This window comes from Colossoma macropomum, unplaced genomic scaffold, assembly GCF_904425465.1.
Source record: "Colossoma macropomum unplaced genomic scaffold, Colossoma_macropomum, whole genome shotgun sequence".
Classification (NCBI taxonomy): domain Eukaryota; kingdom Metazoa; phylum Chordata; class Actinopteri; order Characiformes; family Serrasalmidae; genus Colossoma; species Colossoma macropomum.
This window is the reverse complement of record NW_023494809.1, coordinates 10,651,496-10,673,754: the sequence shown is the minus strand read 5'-3', so window position 1 is coordinate 10,673,754 and position 22,259 is coordinate 10,651,496. Positions and strand designations below refer to the sequence as shown.

The 22,259-nt window shown below is 38.2% G+C and overlaps 1 protein-coding gene across 4 annotated transcripts in view; it reads right to left on the bottom strand.

The window, feature by feature from the left end:
- LOC118798750 (inactive phospholipase C-like protein 2) overlaps nt 1-22,259 on the bottom strand; it is an 85,238-nt gene that overhangs the window by 33,062 nt on the left and 29,917 nt on the right. For all 4 annotated transcript variants that reach the window (XM_036558282.1, XM_036558283.1, XM_036558285.1 and 1 more), the window contains exon 3: nt 9,653-12,139. In XM_036558282.1, the coding sequence (XP_036414175.1) occupies nt 9,653-12,139 (2,487 nt within the window). The remainder of the gene's footprint in view (nt 1-9,652; nt 12,140-22,259) is intronic.

Below are 22,259 nucleotides of genomic sequence, written 5' to 3'. Positions count from 1 at the left end.
AATAAGAAGCTTCCTCCCAAGACTGCAAAAAAGGCTAAAAGTGACCTAACTGTCCAAAAACAAAAGAAAAATTAAAAGTCAGTAAACTTCCTTATTGTAAATGTCTCTGATCTGTAGTTGCAACAGGAAGTGGTTTAGTGAACGTGTTCCCTGCATGAGTGCTCAGAGCAAAGCTGTGACTAAATTGGTCTGTGAAAGACATGAAGTTAAGTAGTTGCCCTCATTGCCTTTGCAACACATATATGCTTCCATCATGTTTAACATGGCCAGATTTAGTCCTAGTAAAGCTGGGCGTACACTACACACTGTTTAGTCCGATTTTAACCCCGATTAGCCCCAAAAATTCAACATTCTGAAGTGATTATCCAGATTGGGAGCTTGATCAGAAGGGATTGACGGTGCAGACGGTCTGGTTCTTTGAGAGTAGAAACGAGTCACTCTTCAGAGCTATGACGTGATTGGAGGACCTCTAATATCTTAGTAGTAGTCCAATAGTCCAATAGCGACTCAAAACATTCACAAGTTCTGTACTACAAGATGGGCAGTGATGGAACTGAATGAGCAACAGCCAATCTGAGAGCTGGGTAAGAGAAATAAAAAAAAAAAGGTGAACAGACATGCGTGCACTTTGCCTGGTGAGCAGCAGACCGCAGAGACAGAAGAACTGATTTTTTCTCTCCCCCTCTGACTGTGATAACTGTGTTTCAACCCCATATTCACCCCCAGCTTGCATGTTTGCTTTGCTTCTTCTTCTGTGTGCATAAAAGCACAAACCGGTCCGGTCCAGTTTAGCATTTCATAGTCGAAAGTCGCTATGTGAGTTGTGACAAAGATAGATGTTAAGTGATGCTAAGTCTGTTAGGGTTTTAAAAGTGGTCTAGTGCAGGCCCAGCTTTAAGAATAAAAAAAAAGGTAACAATGGTTCCAGTTTCAAAGCTTGTCGGTTGTTTTCACAGGAAGAACTGAGCGTAAACAAGTCTATCAAAATAAACTGTAATGCACAATCTGTTTTGATGCACTGGAATAGAATCGCATTAATATCAACAGAAGAGTGAGGAAAGTGGGTGGTTGGCGAGGTCTTATGTTTTTGTTTGATGAGCACAAATAATTTTAAAAAGGCTGACTTTGTCACAGTACATACATTGAGAAATGCTCCAGATTAGCATGTGCATGCAGAGCTGTCACTATAGATTATCGGTCAATATTTGAGTTCATTTGCAAAAACATATCTCCATTTTAATGAATTCTCAAAAATCAAGGGTTTTAATGTGCGTTCCAGGTAATATCAATCAAACTGGAGCTGGCTTATTTTGATTAAATAAAATTACAGGTAACCTACAAAATTAAAGTTTTATTTTATAAACTTTTACATTTTTAAAAAAATGTTATATATCCAATGGTCATTTCATGTTTCAGAGTTAAACAAAGGCATTTAATTGATACACGTTTTTTTAAGCGCAATAAATGAAATTTGCAACAAAAACAGTCCATTAATGGTCAATATTAAACTTCTTTAAGATCATGCCTCGGACAATCCTACGGCTGAATCTTAAACGCTTCACTGCTCCCTTCACAGTGCACTATGTGAGTTATGAAATTGTCTTTTACACCTAAATATTGCACTTTATGTCCGGTATGGATTGTGCACACATAACTGAATCCAAAGTGGTTCTCTGTTAGACTCACAGAGCTCGGTTTAGATGCAGTAGCTGTTATTTTAAGACCTGTGTGCTGCACTTTGTAGGAAGAAGGGAGTCGTTTAAGATTCTGCCTAAAACAGTTTGTGACAGTGTTGCTTCACCTGATCCGAATACTGCGTGCTGATTGGCTGAACGGATTTATCGGTTTCTGCTGGAGAACAGCGCTGGTGTTTGACCATTTCTGCGGTTAAACGTGACCTTGCAAGGCCTTGACAAAGGACAATAACGGCTTCTGTGACAAAATGTATTCAGGGTTTAGAATGCGCTGTGTGTAAAGAATAACTCACGACCATCAGCTTGTTTTTTTTAAAGAATTTTTCATTTTTTTGCAAATGAACTCTTCATATATTGAGTAATTGAGTATGTAATCTTTCCACATTTTATTATATATGGTTTTATCTACCAAAAGTAGTCATATTTCATTTTTACTTCACCATTTTTCAATCTCTCTGTATCCATTTGTCTTAAACAGTCTCTTTTTTTTACTGCGCATTCAAGGCTATATATGCTCTGATTGGTTGCTCAGTATTGTGCCTCATTCAAAAGCAGTTCAGACTGAAACACTCCTTATAACTTCAGCATAAATGGGCGGAGTCAAACTGCTGTAGGCTGAATAAGCAGGTATATGCAAATTAGTTGTTTGTCGTGACATCATAAAAATAAACTCAACATGGGCTGTTCTTAAAGCTTAGTTTCATATATGGACTGTATGGACTGGGGAAAAATGTCCATATACTTTGAAACTTTAACATTATTTAATAACGTATATATTAGGCCTATACTTTATATTTTTAGATAATTGTATCTCATATAATACATCAAACTACAAAAACAGTTAGGACAACTTAGTTTTCCGAGCAATGGGCCCTTTAATAAAAGGCCAAGGCCAAAGAATATGAATAGACTCAATAACACACTACTGAAAAATAAACAAGTAGGCTTTAAAATACTTAATTAAATACTATATAGTCTTGAATCTCCATGCTTGTCATTTTTTTTTAACATAAATTAAGAATGGCAGCTGCTGTTTACAGTGTCAGAATGTCATGACAAACAGACAGAAACAGCCCAAAATTAATTCACATAAAACTCGTTGCACATTGAAAAGAATGTTTTTCCTTCCCCTGAATTTTTTGGAGATACCAGTTTTTGTTGGTTTTGTTTTTCAACAGCAATGATATATAAAAACACTCAGTCACGTGCACAAGCAGTCAAAGGTTTGGACACACTATTAGAACAGTTTTTTTTTCAGGGTTGTTTTTTATTCTAATTTTAGGCCTGTTTAGGACAACAAAAGCAAAGTAATCCAGTCTAAATCACAAAACGACACACTGAAAAGCAAATACGGCAAATATGGAACTGAAAATCAGGGTGACTCAAAAAGATTCATCCGATTTCAAAGCGCCATATTTTTACAACCATGAGGCGCCTAGGAACCAATCATATACCACTTGAAAGAGGGGGTCATAGAGTTTCTGACTGTCAGTGGAAGATGTCTCCCTTCAGTCTGTGAGGAGATGCGACTCCTCAGCAGAAAGTGTTTTGCGTTCTCCACTTCAATAAGAGTGAATCCGTCATAACTGTGCAATGTGATTTTTGTCGGCAGTGAACCTCCAACAGCTCAGAGCATTCGTGGTTGGTTCCACAACACTGGATGATCTCCGAAATCGCACTGAAAGAGCTGTGAGTGCAGTGACACCCGACAAGCTCAATCAATTATGGTATGAATTTGACTATGGCGTTGATGTTGTCTGTACAGCTGGAGGAGGTTCATATTGAGCACTTGTAAAATTACATAATAAACTTTATGCTCACTTAAACCATTTACAATTCACTGCATTGTTCTGTAATAATGTACAAGTGAAATAAATCATTTTGAAATCTGATGAATCTTTTTGAATCACCCAGTACTTGCACTGCCTTTTCTGACTTCCTGACGTCCTCTAACCCTTTACCAGTGGTCAGTTCTGATTACAGGACTACTATGACCTAAATATTTCAGGTTGGCAGATTGTACTGCATTTTATTATTTTATTCAACCTTGTCTTTAGGCATCATGTTAGAATTTAATGAGGGACGTCTTGTTTTGATCTGATCGAAGTCCTTTATTGTTAAGTGTCAGTTGATATTAAGTCTGATCAGATCGTTGTGTTTCCATAGATAATACATGCACAAAACTGAGTTAAGATAAAACAGACCGCTGTTTAATACTACAGTAAAACTGCTTAATGTCTCTGTGTGAATGTGATGTTCTCGACTGCTATGTTTTATTATTTGTTTTATGTCAACTTGGTCAAAATGACTATTTGATAGATGTTTGAAGGTGATATATGTGCCATTAATAAACATTATTATAGTAGCAAACAACTATTTTCTATGTAAAGAAATAGTGGTGTAACGGCATCCTGAGCAGGTAATGAAGCCACGCCCCCTCTGTGTGTGTATAACCTGAGCTTCTCTGTTTGTTTTCATAGCTGGTCCGGCTGCGCATAAATGTTAGTCCTGCCCACTGAACATGGCCCTCCCCACGTTTTGTTTTGCCCTCCCCAGACAGTGACCGCCCCCACACCATGCGTGTACAATTTAAGGCGGAACAGGAAAATTCAAACAAGAAGCTGAGGCGCCAGAATGTAGTCAAGCTGCTGCACCTTTTAAGGTGGAATGGGAAAATTTGAACAAGATACTGGTGAAAAAGAAGCTAACTTCAGCTTCATTAAGAGTTGGCATGCCTGAAAAGGGATGAGGAGGTCGCTCCTGCTGGACATGTGGGCAATATTAACCCATTTTTGCTGTTTCACAGAATCAGTACATCAGTATTGTTTTGTCCTGTTTGTAATAACTTCACAGCAGAAATTGTAGTGACAGTTTTTCTAACCCACAACTAAGCTAACATTAGTTACATCACTTACTGTTTCACTGTTCACTCTGTAATATCATGGCATTTGTGTGTACAACACTTGCGAACGGTTTTATAGCCACAAAGATCTAAAAAAAAGTGTGTTGGCCTCGACAATGCGCGTCCATGAATTTCGGGGCGGAGCTTCTGAAGGAGCACTGCAGGGAGGGGTGTGTTTGTTTTGCAGAGTTCAAATATTAACAGTCATTCTCCAGAATTGTATAGTGCTCCTTTAATATTGATTTTTGATGCACTTTGTTGACCTCCTTGATGACTTAGCTGCCAGTTACTCTAAAATGCTGCAGTGAAATCACTTCATTTTTTAAAGTGTATAGTGGTATATACTCTGGACTGATGGCTATTAATGTGACGAAAAAGGATTTAATATGTTGTGAATGTGCTTTGATGTCATTGTACTCTAATATGCATGCATTATTTGCTTTTGGACGTTTTTGCTTACACTGTTTTAAACCAAAACTGACAGTATAGCAAAATATTTCCAGTGTTACCGGTTGTGATTCGATAGTGAGAATTAGATCAGGCTTAAAAGCCCACAACTACCCATTAAATATTTGCTTGGACATTCCTAAATGTAATACTTCAAATCTTACAAAAAAGACATTTTCTGTATTAATCCAGCCAGAAATACGGGCCATCTGCCAAACAGTGCTATTTAGACTCTCATCAGGCACAACTGAACTGCTAAAATGCATTAACAGAGACAGACATTCCACTAATTGATTTTTAATGAGAAACACACAGTAATTAGAATGATATAATGATTGTGGCTCCATCTCTACATTGTCCCGCTCGAAGCTGCACTAAAATCCTAAATGAAAACTATGCGATTCAAAAAATGTTTTCATTTTTTTTGTTCTGGATATGAATTCATACACAGGCATCAAAATGAATATGTATATTTGTCTTAGGAACAACTTGCTAATTAATCACTGAATATGATATGATATGGTATATTTAACACAGTTTAACATACATAACTTTAAGCAATTAGTTGAATTCAGGAAATAAACAGTTATTGTGCATTAAATTGTGCAGAAGTGTGTTCTCTGTAGGGGATGTGCTACTGAGTAGACAAGTGACTTGAGAAATTCGCTTAAGCTGGCTTCTTATTTGAATCCCTGTTCCACCTTAAACGGTATAGCAGTTACATTCATGTGCCTGTACAGGTGCCACTGTGTAAAAGCTGCGGAATAAGAAGCCAACTTCAGCCTTGTAGAAATTAAGACGTGAAATATTTAGGATATAATAATTTAGGTGATAATATTTATTTAGGACTGTTTTTGCCAGGCTGCTGTTAGTAAGCAATATTAGCATAGGTTTATCAATGTATTGTTCAATTTTATTTTTATTGTGCAAAATCGTAAAAACATTTCAGGTTGTTAAAAATGACGTCTCTGAATAATAATCCACTGTTAACCAACAAAAATAGGTTTACTTAGGCATCTAAAGGGGTTTAAATACACCGTGAGAGATACTAAAATGGTCAAAAATTTGAATTATACCGCAATATATATATATTGGGCAGCACCCCACTTTACCACTTCTGTATTCATACTACACACAAACACACACACACACACACACACACACATTATTTTGATCATTCCTCAAAGGAGTTGATCAAAGCTGTGATTAATAACTGGCTCATTACATTGGTTTATCAGGCTAAGCAGGCTACTCATGTTTAATAATGTTTATATTGTTAATTCATTCCCATATGTAATAATGTATAATCAATACTTCATGTGCAATATTCCATGTGCAATTCGGGTAAAATATTCCTACAGTGTAAATATTTTTTGCTTTTTTATTTATAATTGTTTATATTGTTAATTCCTGTGAATAGAATTTATGTGAAGGATAAAGTTTATATTTTTTATCTCTAGTATTATATATATTGCCCATATAGTAACAAGAAACAAACTAAACTTGTTAAGTAATTAAAAAAATTCTCTTCTTGTTACTTCTTTTCTTGATTGCCTTGCTATCCCTTTGCTGCTGTAGCACTATGAATTTCCCTGTTGTGGGACTAATAATGGATCATCTTAACTTTGGTTAAAATACTCACATATACATATGTATATACATTAACATTAACACTACTGCAGCATTTACAATTACGTAATTACGTAATAAATAAGCACATCTGTTTCTTTTTCATCTGAAGACTCATAACAATATGCTTCTTCTCCAAAACGAATTTCAATTCTAAGGCAAAAGAACAGCGTTGAAACTGAAGTTATTGGCAGATGTAAGCACAAATTACAGAGGATGGTTGCTAAAGACAAAAACACAACAGAAGACAACAAACCACAGAACAGAATTGCGAGTAAATATTTCCTGTTTCAGTTCAAACTTAAACATCATTACTATCACAAAGCTTATGTTTCCATTATAAGTGAGCTCAATCCTAGTCTTGAAGTACCTTCATGGCACATTGTAGACTGTTCTTTATTCCCTGACTCAATATATCAGCCAATTAACATGAGCTTAATAAGTTTAAGGGTGTGTTTATATGTGCAGTTTGGTTTTCTTGGTCTGGACCAAAGCAGAAAATAATACATTGTTGCATTTTAGTCCTGGTTCACTTAGTGTTCATATATGACATATTTAATATTATTATCAAAAGATGTAAACAAAAGTCATACGAGTAAAAGGTCATAACAGATTAGCCAGATTTTATGATGTACAATAACTTTCATAATGTCTACCGAACGTTCTGAATCTGTTCTCTGTTCTATTTGGGCTTGCTGGTTTTATTCAGTCTTGTTTTTTCTGTTTTGTGATATGAGCGCAATAAGCCACAAGACTCCATGCGCTGCTGCAAAGCAAGGTGAAATCCTCGTAACAGCCTTGAGTGGCTTACTGCTTTTACAAAAACGGAGAAACCTTGGCGTCTCAAAACAATGTAAGTTATTTGTACAGTCAAATGTGTATATTGAATATTTTATAATGACTTCAACTGTGACTCAGCCTTGTTTTAAAACTTAAACTATCCATTCTATTATTATTAATTCAGAACTTATGAAAAGATGATAAAACACGCGTACAGAAATGCCTTTTCCACAAACCAAAGAAGTTCTGCGGAGAGGAGACGATGGTTCGTTCTGTCTTTGCTTCGTTTACATATTGGTCTGTACAGCGCAACAGAATTTGTTCTGAAGTATACATCAGCTTAGCAAACAGTCTACAGACCCAAACTATGTCACACACCACAGTACAGGCTTGATTCAGACTAACTGCTGTGCTGCTGAAACCAGTTTAGATGGTACAAACTAATGTCTGAAGCGGGTTTTCTGCGAATTTTGAAAACATGCAAAGAAAAACCTAAATGAAAAAAAAAAAAACACCCGAGGGCAAAAACAGAGTTAAATCTCTCCATCTTGCACGTTTCGATGCAGCCCCTAACCATGGTAGCCTATGTCATCTAAAGTTTCTTCTTGTAACAGCAGAGGATGGAAACATGACTTAATTCACTTTTTTCCTGCCAAAATTTTAAGCAAATCATTTGCGAATCATTTGAATGGAAACCTGGCCAGAGACAGCAAAAAGTCGAGTGAGCAGCATTAGAGTGAAAGAAAGCTGAAATCAAACCTGTTCTGTGGTGTTTGGGACTGTAGTGTTTTGGCTAAGTATTGGTTTAATTAGCAGGCAAAACATGCCCTATAGTAAAGCAAAGCAAAGAGCACAAAGTCAAATGACTGGTTTTCGAGTAAAAGCTGAAATAGAACGTGTTGTGTGGTGAGCATAGATCCGACAATGAGCTGCTATCATGCTTGTTTTTTCTAGCTCTAATTTTTCCCCTCTTTCCATCGGTGCTATCTATCGGTGAGCTCCCACACCACCAATTAGTGAGCTCCTCTAAAATATAAATGGGTGGAATGTGTTTATTTGGCCATTCAGAGATTGAATACAAGATGTCTGAACTTGCCACATCACAATTTTGAAATATGGTCATCATCTTTAAATACCAAGGTATACCTTATTACTGTTAGACCACCCAACCTTATGTGAGACGCTAGAGAAACTAGAGGAGTGCTTTCCAGTTCTGGTGTGCACTGTCCCTAGACAACAGTGAAAAGAAGCACACTGGAGAGAGTCTGAAAAGAGCACCAAGAACAATAAACTGGTACTACTAGTCCAGCACTGAGAAACGCTGCTTTAGGCAACTTTTATTCCAGATGGGTTAGATGCCCTTTGAGAAAGTCAAAGGAAGTCTTCACCTACTCCTGTCTCAAAAGCTCAAAATGCTAACTGGTATCTTTTTCTTGATGAAAGGTTCTCTTTCATGCTAGAAATCGTTCAAAAACGTACAACGGCATTGCAAGAAGGATTAAACTCGATGTGAAGATAAAAGGCAGCTCAACTCTTTTCTCCTGATACATCAATATGTTGTCTGGTGTTTTTTTTTTTGCATCTCCTACCTTGAAAACACTTTCCGCTTTCTTTTTCTTAACTCCAACTTCTGTTAGACTGCCTAATCTTCTTTGTGGGGTTATTACTACGTGTCTGAGGACATGCCAACCCTAGATTATGTAAGAGATTTTCTACATTAAATAAGAAGCAGGAACTTGGCTTCAACCTGTATGAATACAGTTTCAATTTTCATTGTTAAATACGTCAGGGGTCTTACTATTCCTTTATTAAGCTTTGAAGTAACCTTCTGTCTGTCTTGCCAGTTGTGCAACATCAAGGGATTATATGAAATCTGATTAAATCGGTCCTTGTGGCTTTGTTTTGCTTCGCCAAGTTCAGATGCCCAAGGCCTTTGAAGAAAAGCTAGCTGTGATCTGTGCTTGACTCCTGAGGTCAGCGCTCTGATATTTTTCTCATTATGAAGTAAAACATTCTCACGAAACTCAAAAGGAGGAAATCGCCTCACACAAATATGTCCAAACGCTCTCACTGTGCTGCTACAGAGATGGTCCCCTGCGGCTCATATTTTGTCCATTTTTTTTTTACAGGAATCATTTATGAGACCACAGAGTTACTCACTGCTAAAAAATTAAACTGGAAAAAGAGAACTGTTCCCTACCTGCATGTTCTCTCGAAGATCAGTAGCTTCTCGAAGAGGCTGTGTGGCAGTCTTAAAAACTTCATCCACAGCCTTGATGAGCAGTATCCTCATAGTGGCGTACTCCCGACTCCTTTTGCCCTTGCGGACCGAGAGTCCTCTTTTGTGAGGCTTGCCCCCGCCACGTCGGTTGGTAATGGCCACATGGACAAACAGCCAAGCATGAGGAAGCAGCTCACCGGTCAACGACTGAAGAGGTATGTGTCGAAATCCCGGTTGTAGACACTCAAAAGGAATAGTGTACTGGCCAATGAATTCGTCCCCTATGTAGTCATCATCCAGAACTACGAAGCGTACCATGGCCAGCTCAGGAAGGTTAATCTGAAACTCAAAACTTTCGTCGAAAAGGGGGGTGTCCCCATTCTGATTGACAGTTTTAGTCCTTTGTTCAGCACAATCAGCAGGAATGCCATGGATCTCTACATATATGTAGGGGTCTACAACATCGCCTTTGGCACCTGAGCCCTTGGGTTTGGGGAAATTTTGTCCACTGATGATCTTTATGTGAAGAAGTTGTGGAGACACTCCGGGTACTGAGTCCTTAGTATTGGCACTGAAATAAGACACCTGCTCCCTCATTATGGCAGGGCGCAGGACATAGCCACAGTTGCCGTTTTGTCTGAACCAGCCAATGTTCAAGTCCATCATCAGACCTGGAGTTTGGTAGTTCATTGCCACAATTTGGCAGCCACACTTCCAAAAGTCCTGAGGGTTCATATTGCTTGAGTCAATTCGCATAGGACTTGGGTAAACCCTAGTAAGAAACTTCTTGTTGTAATTGACAAATTCTCCAGGGTAATCAGTGGTGCATCTGCTAGCAAACACCTCATTGAATGAGCAAAGTTCCCAATGCTTCTGGTTCTGGAATGCTGTAGGAAAGTCTTTGAACTGAATGGATTTACATAAGGTCACCAGGTCAGAGAGATCTTTGGAAAGTTGAAACTTCTTAGGTTGAGCAACAGTTTGTTGTTCTCCTCCATCAATGCTCATGTGCTGAGACATTTCTGCCCCTTCATCCTCATCAGTCACTTCACCCTCGGAGCTATTGCAGGTGTTGGGTAGCTTCTTTCCTTTCAAAAGAATCTTGCCTTTTAAGTCGTTAGGGGATGGCAGGTAACTGTCTTCAGGTCTGGGTGGGTCACTGTGAATTTTGTCCCCAAGGATTTTTTTGAGGTGCTGAAACATTACTCTCTGCTGCTTTAGGGAGCAGTGATTCTCCAAGCACAGAATCAGAGGGAATTCAGATGCCACAAAGGCATATTTGTTTATGATGTCAATAACACTACGGAAGACAATGTGCGAGGTCATAGTATGGCCAGTGTAAATGACCGGTTCATTGTCAGGCCCATCCCAAACATCTAGTTCCACACTTCTACACCCCATCTTTAGGGCACGGATGTAGCCCGTAATGTCCGATGGACCCCTGAACTGGTCCTCGATCAGGTAGGTATTGTGCGAAGAGTTAATGTAATAGTGAGACATGGGCTGGTTCATGTCTTGGCAGACTGTCTTTTGTTCCGGATCAAAAATGTTGCAGTCGTTTGACATAAGGTAGTTTGTAAATCCGTCTAGGGAGAGACAGCCTTTGAGCTGCCCCTCTTTGGATGGCTCATACTGCTTAATAACCTCCAAGCTTGTCTCTTCACTCACCTGGGCCATGCCTTGCTCTGCCTCTAAAAATATCATCAAGTCTTTGCTATCAAGAAACTCTTTGTTACTAGAGAACTGAACAAGCAAGAAGTAGATTTCCGGTCTTGTGCAAAGATCATGATAGACCTCAATAAACTCTTCCTTAGTAACGTCACACCTGATTTTGTCTTTAGCTTTGTGCAACTCCTTTAGTTTGAGTTCAATTTTAACATTTTTCAGTCCAGGATTCAACTTTTTGATCAACTGTACAGCAGCACAAAGGCTGATGCTTTCGTTGCCACTGACATCAGCTTCGTCAAAGAGATCCCCAAGCCAGGAAGAGCGCAAGCTGTTCTGACTACTTTCAATCATGTTTAGCGTAAGCTTTCCATAAGATATCAGGTACCTGAGCCCTGTCACCCATATGTTAGCCACATCAGCTGTGTTTGCAACTAAATCCAGAGACTCGTAGGTTTCTCCATAAATAATGGAGAATGCACAGTCCTCTGAAATCTGGTCGTAAATGCCGTTGGTCCTGAAAGTGTCGGTGTTCTTACCAGTTCGCACTTCCTTAATGGACTTCACATCAATCTTGGCTTTATCTGACTCCTTCTTCGATGGCTCCCACCTAAGAGACTGCATGTCAGCATCTAGGAGAAAGTACCGATGATACACCCTGGAGTTGGACCGCACCTTCCTCAACTCAGAGCCGTCCACCATGGCGTTAATGCAGTCACTCGCACTGCTGATCTTCTTTTCCGTGGGCATGCTGCTGAAGGAGACGGTTTTCTTCCTTTCTTTCCGCTGCCGTGTGCCATCCTGAGGAACAGATAGTTTATCGTAAATATTCAACATACTTCTTTAACAAGGTCCATCTTTTTAGAATTTTACATTAGAATCACTCGTCCAACTACGCATAAAGTCGACAAAATTGAACTGAAATGAACTGCGTGGACCATACTACTTTGTTGATTTAAACTTTCCAAATGAACCATGCCTAATAGCCATAACTTCAAAAAAAATTATACTACATCTCTTCTTACAGTCTTAAAAGTCCAAGAATAAGTAATTAGTTGCACTGATTTCTAAGTGACCTAACCTTATTATTGGTTTTCTCTGCTGGAGTCTAAGGTGGCATGAACATTCTAGTATCTTGGTAGCGCAAATATTGTGCAATCAATTGTTTCATTAGAAAAAACAGGGTTTTGGTCACAACAAACCATTTCACTAACTAGAAAATGTAACACAACCAGAAATGTCTTGTTTAGAAATATCACTGTTTATCATGTTTGCACTTCAGGAAAGAAAGGCAAGTTCTACTGTTTGTGCTGCTCTGACAAATCTCAGATGCTTCTTCTGAATGTGCAATGACAAGTAACAGGTGTTCCGACAGCCTGGCCAATCATAGGTGTTTCCACAGGGTGCAGTGTGACTATGCACCGAAATGTACTAATCACTGTTAGTCACACAATAACTGCAAACTGAGCACTACTACAGTGTGAATGCTACTGTCTTATCCAGCTGCTAAATAGAAAATTGCCTTCTCCTCATCTGATTTTCTAAAAAAAAGTATAATACAATAAAAGTCCATGCTGAGTGCAAGCACAAAGAGAAAAGCCGGCGCTACTCTAAGCTTGTAGTCTGTTCAGGTTCTGTGCAGGCAAAGCAACTTGGCTACCACAACACTCTGAAATTCCACTGCTCCATGACTAATGTTCATGTCTAAAGCAACTTATCCACCAATGCACCGAATTCCTCCATAGAGTTTACCATTATTTATATGAGATACAGTCATGTGATGACAGTCCATCCACATTGTTATTTAAACACTAATGCTGTCACTATAAATTATATTAATAATCAGGGTTTTTTTTGTTAAAAAAGGGCTGTACAATAAAAATGGACTTTACTGAGCAAAAACAAACATGCATAGCCTTTTAAAGATTCCAAACTACTTAACTGAGAAGAGATAAATGGAAAATAAAAGGGCCTTTAAAAAGACTACAAAGATCAACAGTATGTGGCAAAAACAGGCAGATAGTACAAAGTGCAGCTGTACTACATAGAGTACGTCGCAGTGAGAACACAAACATTAAGCTTAAGTTTATTTTACACTCTACTTGCACACGTTTTACATCATTTAGTGAATTTATAACATTTTGTATCAGCTAACTAGATTTAGACCTTTTAACCTTTTGCGACTCACAGCCCGCCACAACCAATCAGAAAAAAATTTGCGGCCTACAAGGTCACTCATAAAAATATAAATATACAAACAAATCTGATTTAAATGTACCTACTGAATTTCACTTGACTGTATAATCACACCTCACACTAAACATTAAACATTAGTTTGTAGCTTTTAATACATGATATAAACATATCTAGCTAGCTATGTCGGCTACATTGCTCAGGCATTTTGCTAGTTCAATCACTGAACTTAGCTTAAATATTTAGGTTTTAATATTTGTCATATTTAAAAGTATTAGAGTAGGTAAAAGCCTATATATTGTGATTATGTTTTACAGCAAAAAAAAAAAAGAGCTAACAGTAACCCCACAGCCCACTGAGGAGCCATGGCCCACAGGATGAAAACCACTGCTATACATTTTCATTATAAATTCCAAGATGCATAACATCTACAGTTGATTTCTAGGTTTAATTGAATGCAGCAATTGGGCCTTCATTAAAAACAACACTCACATTTTCGGATGGTGCAGTAGGAGAATTTAAAATACGCATTTTAATCATGCAAATTGCCAACTCATCCCTGCTGATTCATTAAGAAGGTAAAGTCATCATGACAGCCCTACTAGGCACCAGAGAATCAAGATAAATGCACAGTGTCTCTATGACTTCAACAACGGCATGATCAGAATGTCACACGTTCTCAGGGTTTAACAAGGGCAGCCAGTCATTCCTAACAATAGCCAAAACATGTCGTTAGAACGTTAATGTAATGTCTTGGCAAGGCATACTTTTGCCCTAGACTCAGCAGAAATTCAGCCACAACTGGAGAAACATCAAAAACCATTTCAGTCATACCACATCACATATTACTGCACCGTCAGCTGGTTACTGGTTGATTGGTTTTAGAGGGGTTTGCAACCAAAGGTAACTTCAAGTGCCCCGATTACACTTACGGGATTAAGCTGATTCTAAAATGCCTTGGAAACGAGGGTCTAGTAAACTTGTTAATGCTCATTCGAAAGACATGTTCATGTTATTATTCAGAGGAAATGTTAATCTTGTGGCCTGCTTCAGGGCCGGAACCCACTGAATACTCACTGCAAACACATTCTGCTACTGGTTAAGTCTGAGGTGCAAAATTTGTGACATTTAAATCACAATATGCAGCTACATGCCTTAAATATTTTAATATTGAGGCACAGGCTACCGGTGCTAAATAAGAAATTCATACATAAATAGTTAAATTCAATAAATCAGGCTACTTGTTTCAGTCTCTTCTACCAGTGAATCGTCTCTTTTGCCTGTGCAAAAACACAAACAAGACACAAACACAAGAAGCTCTTTCCAAGGTCAGCGCCAAACCAAAACTGAAAACTTCTGCTCCTCGGTACCGCAACATATTACACTGGATTTTGTGATCCAAAGCTGGTTCCAGATTTAGCAGTGAGATTTAGTATGGTCACAAAAGCCAGTCTGTGGGTACTCCTGCCTTGTTTCTACACTCACTGGCCATTTTATCACACACCTGCCATATAGGTGCACTCTAGGGCCCAATCCCATTTCACCCCTTGCCCCTACCACTTAGTCCTACCCCTCTGTTTTGCGTGTTCATGCCCAGGGGTCCTGACTTTTGTTGAGATACAGGGGTAGGGTGAAGCGTTAGTGCTACATGGCCCTCCAAACAGGGTTTTTATTTTTTTTTAGTGGCTCACTCCAGAAAGAGTGTTATGAGAAAAAAAGAAAAATTGGCAAGATGGCTGTACAAGTGACTAAACCAACCCAGAAATGCGGGTATTTTCTCTGTTTCATGTTGTGTCAATGTATTATGGTGCTTTTCTTCATAACAAGCATAAAAAATCCCTAGTAGTTTGCTGAATTTTCCATTCCACCTCACACAGTGCAGCAGTTCTGACGCCTTAGTGCCAGAAAGTAACTGCTGCATGATTTAAGGTGGAATGGAAAATTCGAACAAGAAGCTGGCGAACACCTGACTTCAGCTTCATGAACTTCAGCTTGCTGAACTTTACCCTCCCCTGCTGTCGTGACTGCAGACTGGCAGAGTCGCCTACAGAGCAGCGCTAGTAGCCTGTTAATGAAGTAATGTTCTTTTTTATTTGAGGGTCTCATTTCGTGGGAAGATTTCAACCACTACCCCTTGTAATTCAGTTCCAAGGGGCAAGGTGACCCTCAAAACAAGGTGTAGGGATAAAAATAAGAGGTTCACAGGTTCTGTTGCTGTGCATCACCAACGGAAAGGTGCCATTACAGGCCCAACCGCTGACCACATATTATTTGGGTGGTGAACCATTCTCAGCACAGCAGTGACAGTGACATGGTAGTTATAGGGCAGTGTGTGGTGCTAATACGAATGTATCAGACACAGCAGTACACTGTGTACTGCGAACAACCCACTTTATTAGGTACGGCTGAGTGATATGAACTCTGAAAAATCTGTTTCACAATGTTCTCCATTATCCAGACAAAGACACTATATATGGTACTGCAAAAAGTGAGAGACCACCTTTCATTTATTCCATTAACATGTCATAAACAGCAAGTACTGCACTCTTAAAAATTATGCTTCTTTAATGGTTATTTAATAAAGACAATGGTTCTATTTAGGACCATAACACTCCAAGAAGCCCTTGCATGATTAAAGGGTTCTTTACATCATGAAATGGTTCTTCAGATTGATGGAGGATGCTTATGGTTCTATAAAGCACCAAAAAGGGTCCTTCTATTGTGACAATGTCAAGCTTGTAACAATGGAATAATCCTTCTTGGTGCTATATAGAACACTTTTCAAAAAAGGTTCTATATAGAACGATCTACAGCACATTCTCCATCTATCTGAAGAACACTTTTACAATGCAAAGATCCCTTTATCCATACAAGGGGTTCTTTGAGTGTTCATGGTTCTACATAGAACCATTTTCTTTACTAAAGAACCCTTAAAGAGCCATTTTTTTAAATGTGTATTCATTTTCAGCATCAAGAAAAAAATATTTAACTTAAATTACACAGAAGGCACAGCTAAATATAACGTACATTTTTATTACTTAATGTGTCCAACTCTTTGCCTTTATTACAGCTTCCATTCTTTTACAGGGGACTCACTTTCAGTTTTTCAAAGAAATCTGCAGGGTTATTTTTCCACACCTCCATCACCAAGTTCAGTCTTAGAAGTTGGTTTGCATTTTCTGCTTCTCTCAATCCTAAACACATTCAGTGTTGTTGAGGTCTGGACTCTGGGGTGGTCCATCCATTGCTCTAAGAACACCAGAAGCTACGTTGCCAAATTTGCAAATTCTACTGTTTGTTTAGACGTTTATTCAGACCCATAGCGTTTAGCCCTCTTCTCACAGTGGAAGGATGGATGTGTATTTTTTTTTTTAGAACTGAAGCAAGAGTGGAGTTTGTTTTTGACCTCTCTCTTAAAGACTAAAGATGTACTCTTCATCTGATTGGGACGGTTTTGGTGGTCTACCAGGTCTTGATGGTTGTTAAGAGTCAAATTTTTGTCTGCATCTTTCAATTTTTGAACTTTTGTTTTAAAAACTCTATTTATTTCCATTTATTTTCCTTTCCCTTTCCCCTTCTTTATGCAAGAGGATCTAAAATTTGCTCGGTCTTTTGGACTATTTATTAATGTCTTTCATTTTATCTGTAAATGGTATCCAGGATCCACTTCTATTCACTTTAATACTGGTATACTCTACATTCTAACTGTAATGGTAGGCCAGGGGTTGGCAACCCAAATGTTAAGAGCCATTTTGTCCTTTCAGCAAAAATCAAACCTCCTTGGGAGCCGCAATATTTTGTCCATTTTTCCATCTTGGCTATAAATATGTCTCAGTATGTGCTAATGTGCTAGTATAGGATAAAAAATATAAACAAAATAAAAACGCAGACTTACTTTGCTCTGCTTTAAGCTTTAGCTCAACTTTAGCTGCTTTTCTCACATCTCCAGCAAGAAACTTTTCTAAAAGGGGAATTATTTCTTGTAAAATGTCTCCCAACGTTCGATTTTCATTCATCAGCTTCTTGTTTGAATGGTGGAATGGGAAAATTCGAACGAGAAACTGACTTTTTAGGGTTTGACAGTTTCTCGCTGCAGATTAAACATATCAGAAACCAGCTTATAAATGCAAATAAGTCCATTTGTGTCCAAATTATCGTTAGCTACTAGCTAGGTGAAATTGTTGTTTGCATTGCTGTGGTAACCAGCAGTCTAAGGACCAACCTTCAAGTTAAAGGGTGAATTAGCAGTTATACATAGAAAATATAAAAAAAAGACCTTTTATTGTTAAAACTATTAAACTGATCAGAAAAGCTTTATTTTACTGCTAAGGAGGATTATTTTATTTTTACCTAAAAATCGAATACTGCTGTGTAGCCGCAACAGGGCAGTAAAAGATCCTCATGTCGCCGACCCCTGTGGTAAGTCAATAAGTACAGGCACTTAATGAACTGGCAGCTCAGTGTACACTCTGTGCATTTATGATGAAAGTGTTTACACTGTTTTTCTCCTTCCATCGATGTGTCATACAGCAAAAGCTCGGTCACCTTAGTGGAACCTTTCTTTCAGAGCACTAGTTCAGCTCTGACTTAAGGTGCCTGTCAGAGTGCGTTATGACTAACCGGTGATGAGCCTTCCTCCAGAGCCTATAGCCCACACATCCAGACATGTCCAAGAGCCAAATCCGTGACATTTCCTAAGTGGTCCGTGTCTTTCCGGGGTTTCACCAGGGTCCGCACTTCACATTTACTCAGGTGGGTGGATATAAAGCAAGAGGGTGTGTATCGACCTCTAGCAAAACAAGCACTTGCTCTGCGACCCACTAGCCCTCTGGGACTGAGCCATTCAGCCACCGTCCATCCCCCAGGCTATCCCCGTGATGGTACACAAGCTTGGGCGTGCACTGAAAATAATAGCCCACCAAAAAAGCCTGTGTGCTGTGGCCTTCAAGCCCCATTCAGCTGCCTCAGAGGAAGTCTTCACTTCCTGTTGGAAAGAACTCAGCTTTTGAGGTTAGCACAGCTCCTGGTTTGAGGATTAAGTCTATATTAATCGCAAAACAGTTGCTGTGCTTTTCCAAGGATTACACATTTCAGAACTCCTTTCCAACCATGACCTTCCATTTGTCAAAGAGCGAACTGTGGTAAAGCTTTGGCCTAATTTGTCGTCAGCGATTGTTTGCCCTTTTGAGGGAGCATGGGAAACATCTGTTAAATCCATCCTGTATTTGTCTCTAATATGGAAAATTTCATAACTCTTTTTTCTTAATGTGTGCGTGCATGTGTTTAATCATTGTCATGGTCCGGCAGCAGCCTGCAATCCAACTCAGTGACATCCATTAACGGGCTTTTAAGAGGACGGAACTAGTCTAAATGCTCTGCCCATCTACTGCATCATCATTTCAGAAAGCATTCAGCCTTATCCACAGTCGTTTGGTCAAGGAGGATCACGTACATGGCCAATGGCAGACTCTACACTGTTAGAAATAAAGGTTCTGTGCAGGTAATGTTTTTTGTTTATCAAGGTACAAACAATGTAAATGTTCCCTCAAAGGTACAGCCGTGCTTTTAAGGTCCAAATGTGAACCTTAAACATGTTTTTCCTTGTGAAAAATTACATATTTGTATCTTTTCACAACCTAATATTTAAAACGGAACAATAAAATAAAAAGCTTGTCAACTGGACGGGGTGTGTGGAGTCAATACAACTTGAAATATAATTTCAATGGATTATAGTAGGTACTGAGATGTACCCTTGAGTTGAAATGCAAAGGCAAAGCCATTAGGGATATATTAGTTTTAATAATATATCGCAGAATAATACCTAACACAGTGTTATATTGTTGCAAATTTTATTAATTAATTTGACTGTGTTCGATCAGCATCTTTTTAGAAAGTCACAGTGGAAGTAAATCTCCTACTGCTACAGCCTCCCTACAAAACACTCGCCAGGACAACACAAGTTAGCTCTAAACTGAACACTAAAAACAGTAGGAGTGATATGGAGATGACTTTATATTCAAAAATTTAGTACACTTTTTTGTGTTATAAAGAAATACTAGATGGTCAAGAAAAAGTATTGATATAATACATATTATTTCACTGGGTGTTAATGCTTTTGTAAACATGTTCAGTATATTTTAACCTCTTAAAATCTTAGGTTTATTACATACAACGGCTTATTATTCAGTAACTGTAGGGACAAACTATTCTTAGCTATTCTTAGATTGTAGAAGTGTGTAAAAAACTTCAGGCCCGCCGGTGGGTCCTGGCCATTTTGGTTAACGATACTGTGATAAAACCAACAACCGTGATGATTTTAGTCAATTATATAACGATAACCATCATATCACCCAATCCCTAGATGCCATGCTTGGCTAGGACTAAAAGAAAGTTTAATTAGACCTCCTCTCGGGCTGAGAAGGAAGGCGTAGTTGCTCTGTTCCATCATCAAAACATAACATTACCAATGAACACAATCGCCGCACTCGGAACCAGAAGAAAATCCATCCACACAGTTCATGGACTCATCTTCCTAACGTTAGCCAACTAAGGTAACATCATCAGATTTTATTTTATTTATGTATAACATCAGGTTGTCTCTCTCTTTCAAGCAATAGTAGTCCAATTTCAGAACGTCAGGCTTACTCCTGCCTGAAAATGAAAACTACTCCACCAAATAAACGACGTCTTTTGTGGAAAAAAATTAGGTAAATACATTAATAAGCATGTAAAAAAAATGCGCAAGTCCTCTAGAAAATTAGAGGGTTGTCGGCTGGACTGTTAAAGGTAAACAAATGCAAATGTTTTTAACACTATTTTACTATCATGCAGAAAAATGGATGACATGAGACTAATTGTGTCAAATGTTTGTAGAATTTAGTTGCAAGTAGTGAGAATTGACAGTCTGGGTCCACTGCAGTACTCCACAGAGCTACAGTTATATGAACGGCTAGTGCACGAAAGCACCACTTACAAACTCTGGCTACTACACGTGTCAAGAAAGAAGCACCCTCTCAGGCTTGTAGCTATCTTGCAATAGGGGAGACTGAGATAAGTGGGAATTGGCAACTAACACGGAGGAGAAAATTGGGGAAGAGGATGAGGAAGAGGGCAGAAGGAGAAGAAGAACTCCTTACAAAAACATTAGAGTTCCATCACCTGTTGTGCTTGGACCCCTACAAAAATGTGAAGGTGTGACTGCACAGATGAAAGCTGCTGGGGAACAGTATTACTGCTCTGCAGGGCAGCTGAAGGTGTTTCACTGAAGGCTCAGTGAGGATCGCTGAAACTAGCAGGCTGTTTATAGAATCAGAAAAGCAAGGGGTTTAAGCAGCAACGCCCACTATGGCAAACAATATGGATCTGAAATGTATATTTACCGTATTCTGTCAGTACAGTGGGAGTTAGTAATTTAAAGGAAGGGGCATCGCTGCGCTTCCGCTATTCCGGATCTTCAGATCCTGCTCAGAGATAATAAGGCCTCTTCACAATCAGGCATAAATGAATGATTTAAAAATGTTTCAGACTGTGGAGATTGTTTCCCCATGTTTTCTGGAAGGAAATTTGTGAAGGACTTCAAGTGGTTTCATTAATATTCATTATGTCCATTCTGAACAATTTTTACAATTATTTACCCAATTATCTCCCCAGTGTGAGTCTATCTGTCTGAATCTCCCCAATCACAAAGCACCAGATATGCATGTTTAGGGGTAATTAAATACTTCGTTAACCATTTCAGGTGCCAGTATTTAATCCATGACATCACTATTTGTGTATTCATTAGCTTGTCTCGTGAGGGAATGAAAGTGGTGCTGAAAGAGAAAACTTCACACTTTAAAGCTCTTTATATTAAAAGGCTCTAATAAACAGTAATTTAATCATTATCTAATAGTTGGTCAATTATATAATAGTTACGTTTATAAACGGTACCATTTGTATTCAAGCATTTACTTAGTGAAATATGAATTAATCAATAACTATTTTGTATTGCAGAAAACTAATCATTAATTACAGTTTGTAAATAGTGATTTGGGTATTTGGAACTCATAACTCATACATTAGATAACTTGAAACTCATATTTACTTGCATAAAAACAGTTCACAATAATTATGAATTAATTATCTACAAAATGTTTTAAATGAGTTTTACATTTACATGTTTCTTTGTGATGCATAAACTTTTCCTTAATGCTTAGATAATCATTAATAAGTGGTTAATATATACTTAAACATACAAGTTCATAAAATACATTTCCGAAAGACTTTAATTATGTGCATGTCACTAAGTAATTGATTCATATTTCATATGGTAGCATTTATTAATGCACAAATGACAATATATTTTATGACAATATATGACAATATATTTGTATATTTATAATATATATATACACACACACACATACATACATATATATATATATATATATATATATATATGGTTCAATATAATACTTTTAGAAAGCACAAACATGCGAAACTGCAGTGAAAGAGTGACTTTTTAAATAATACTATGATACTGACCTGCATTATTTTGCTAAAATGATTCACTTTGAATGGATTTCATGCCTATCTTTATTCAAGAAAACACAAAGAAACACTTATCTGGACACTGTGATTGGTCAGCACCCTCACTGCACACAGCAAAAGACACCGTCATTGGTTGGAGTGCTCATTTGCATATTACAGCCTTTGGCTACATCAAAAGCCAGAATTGTGATAATAGTGA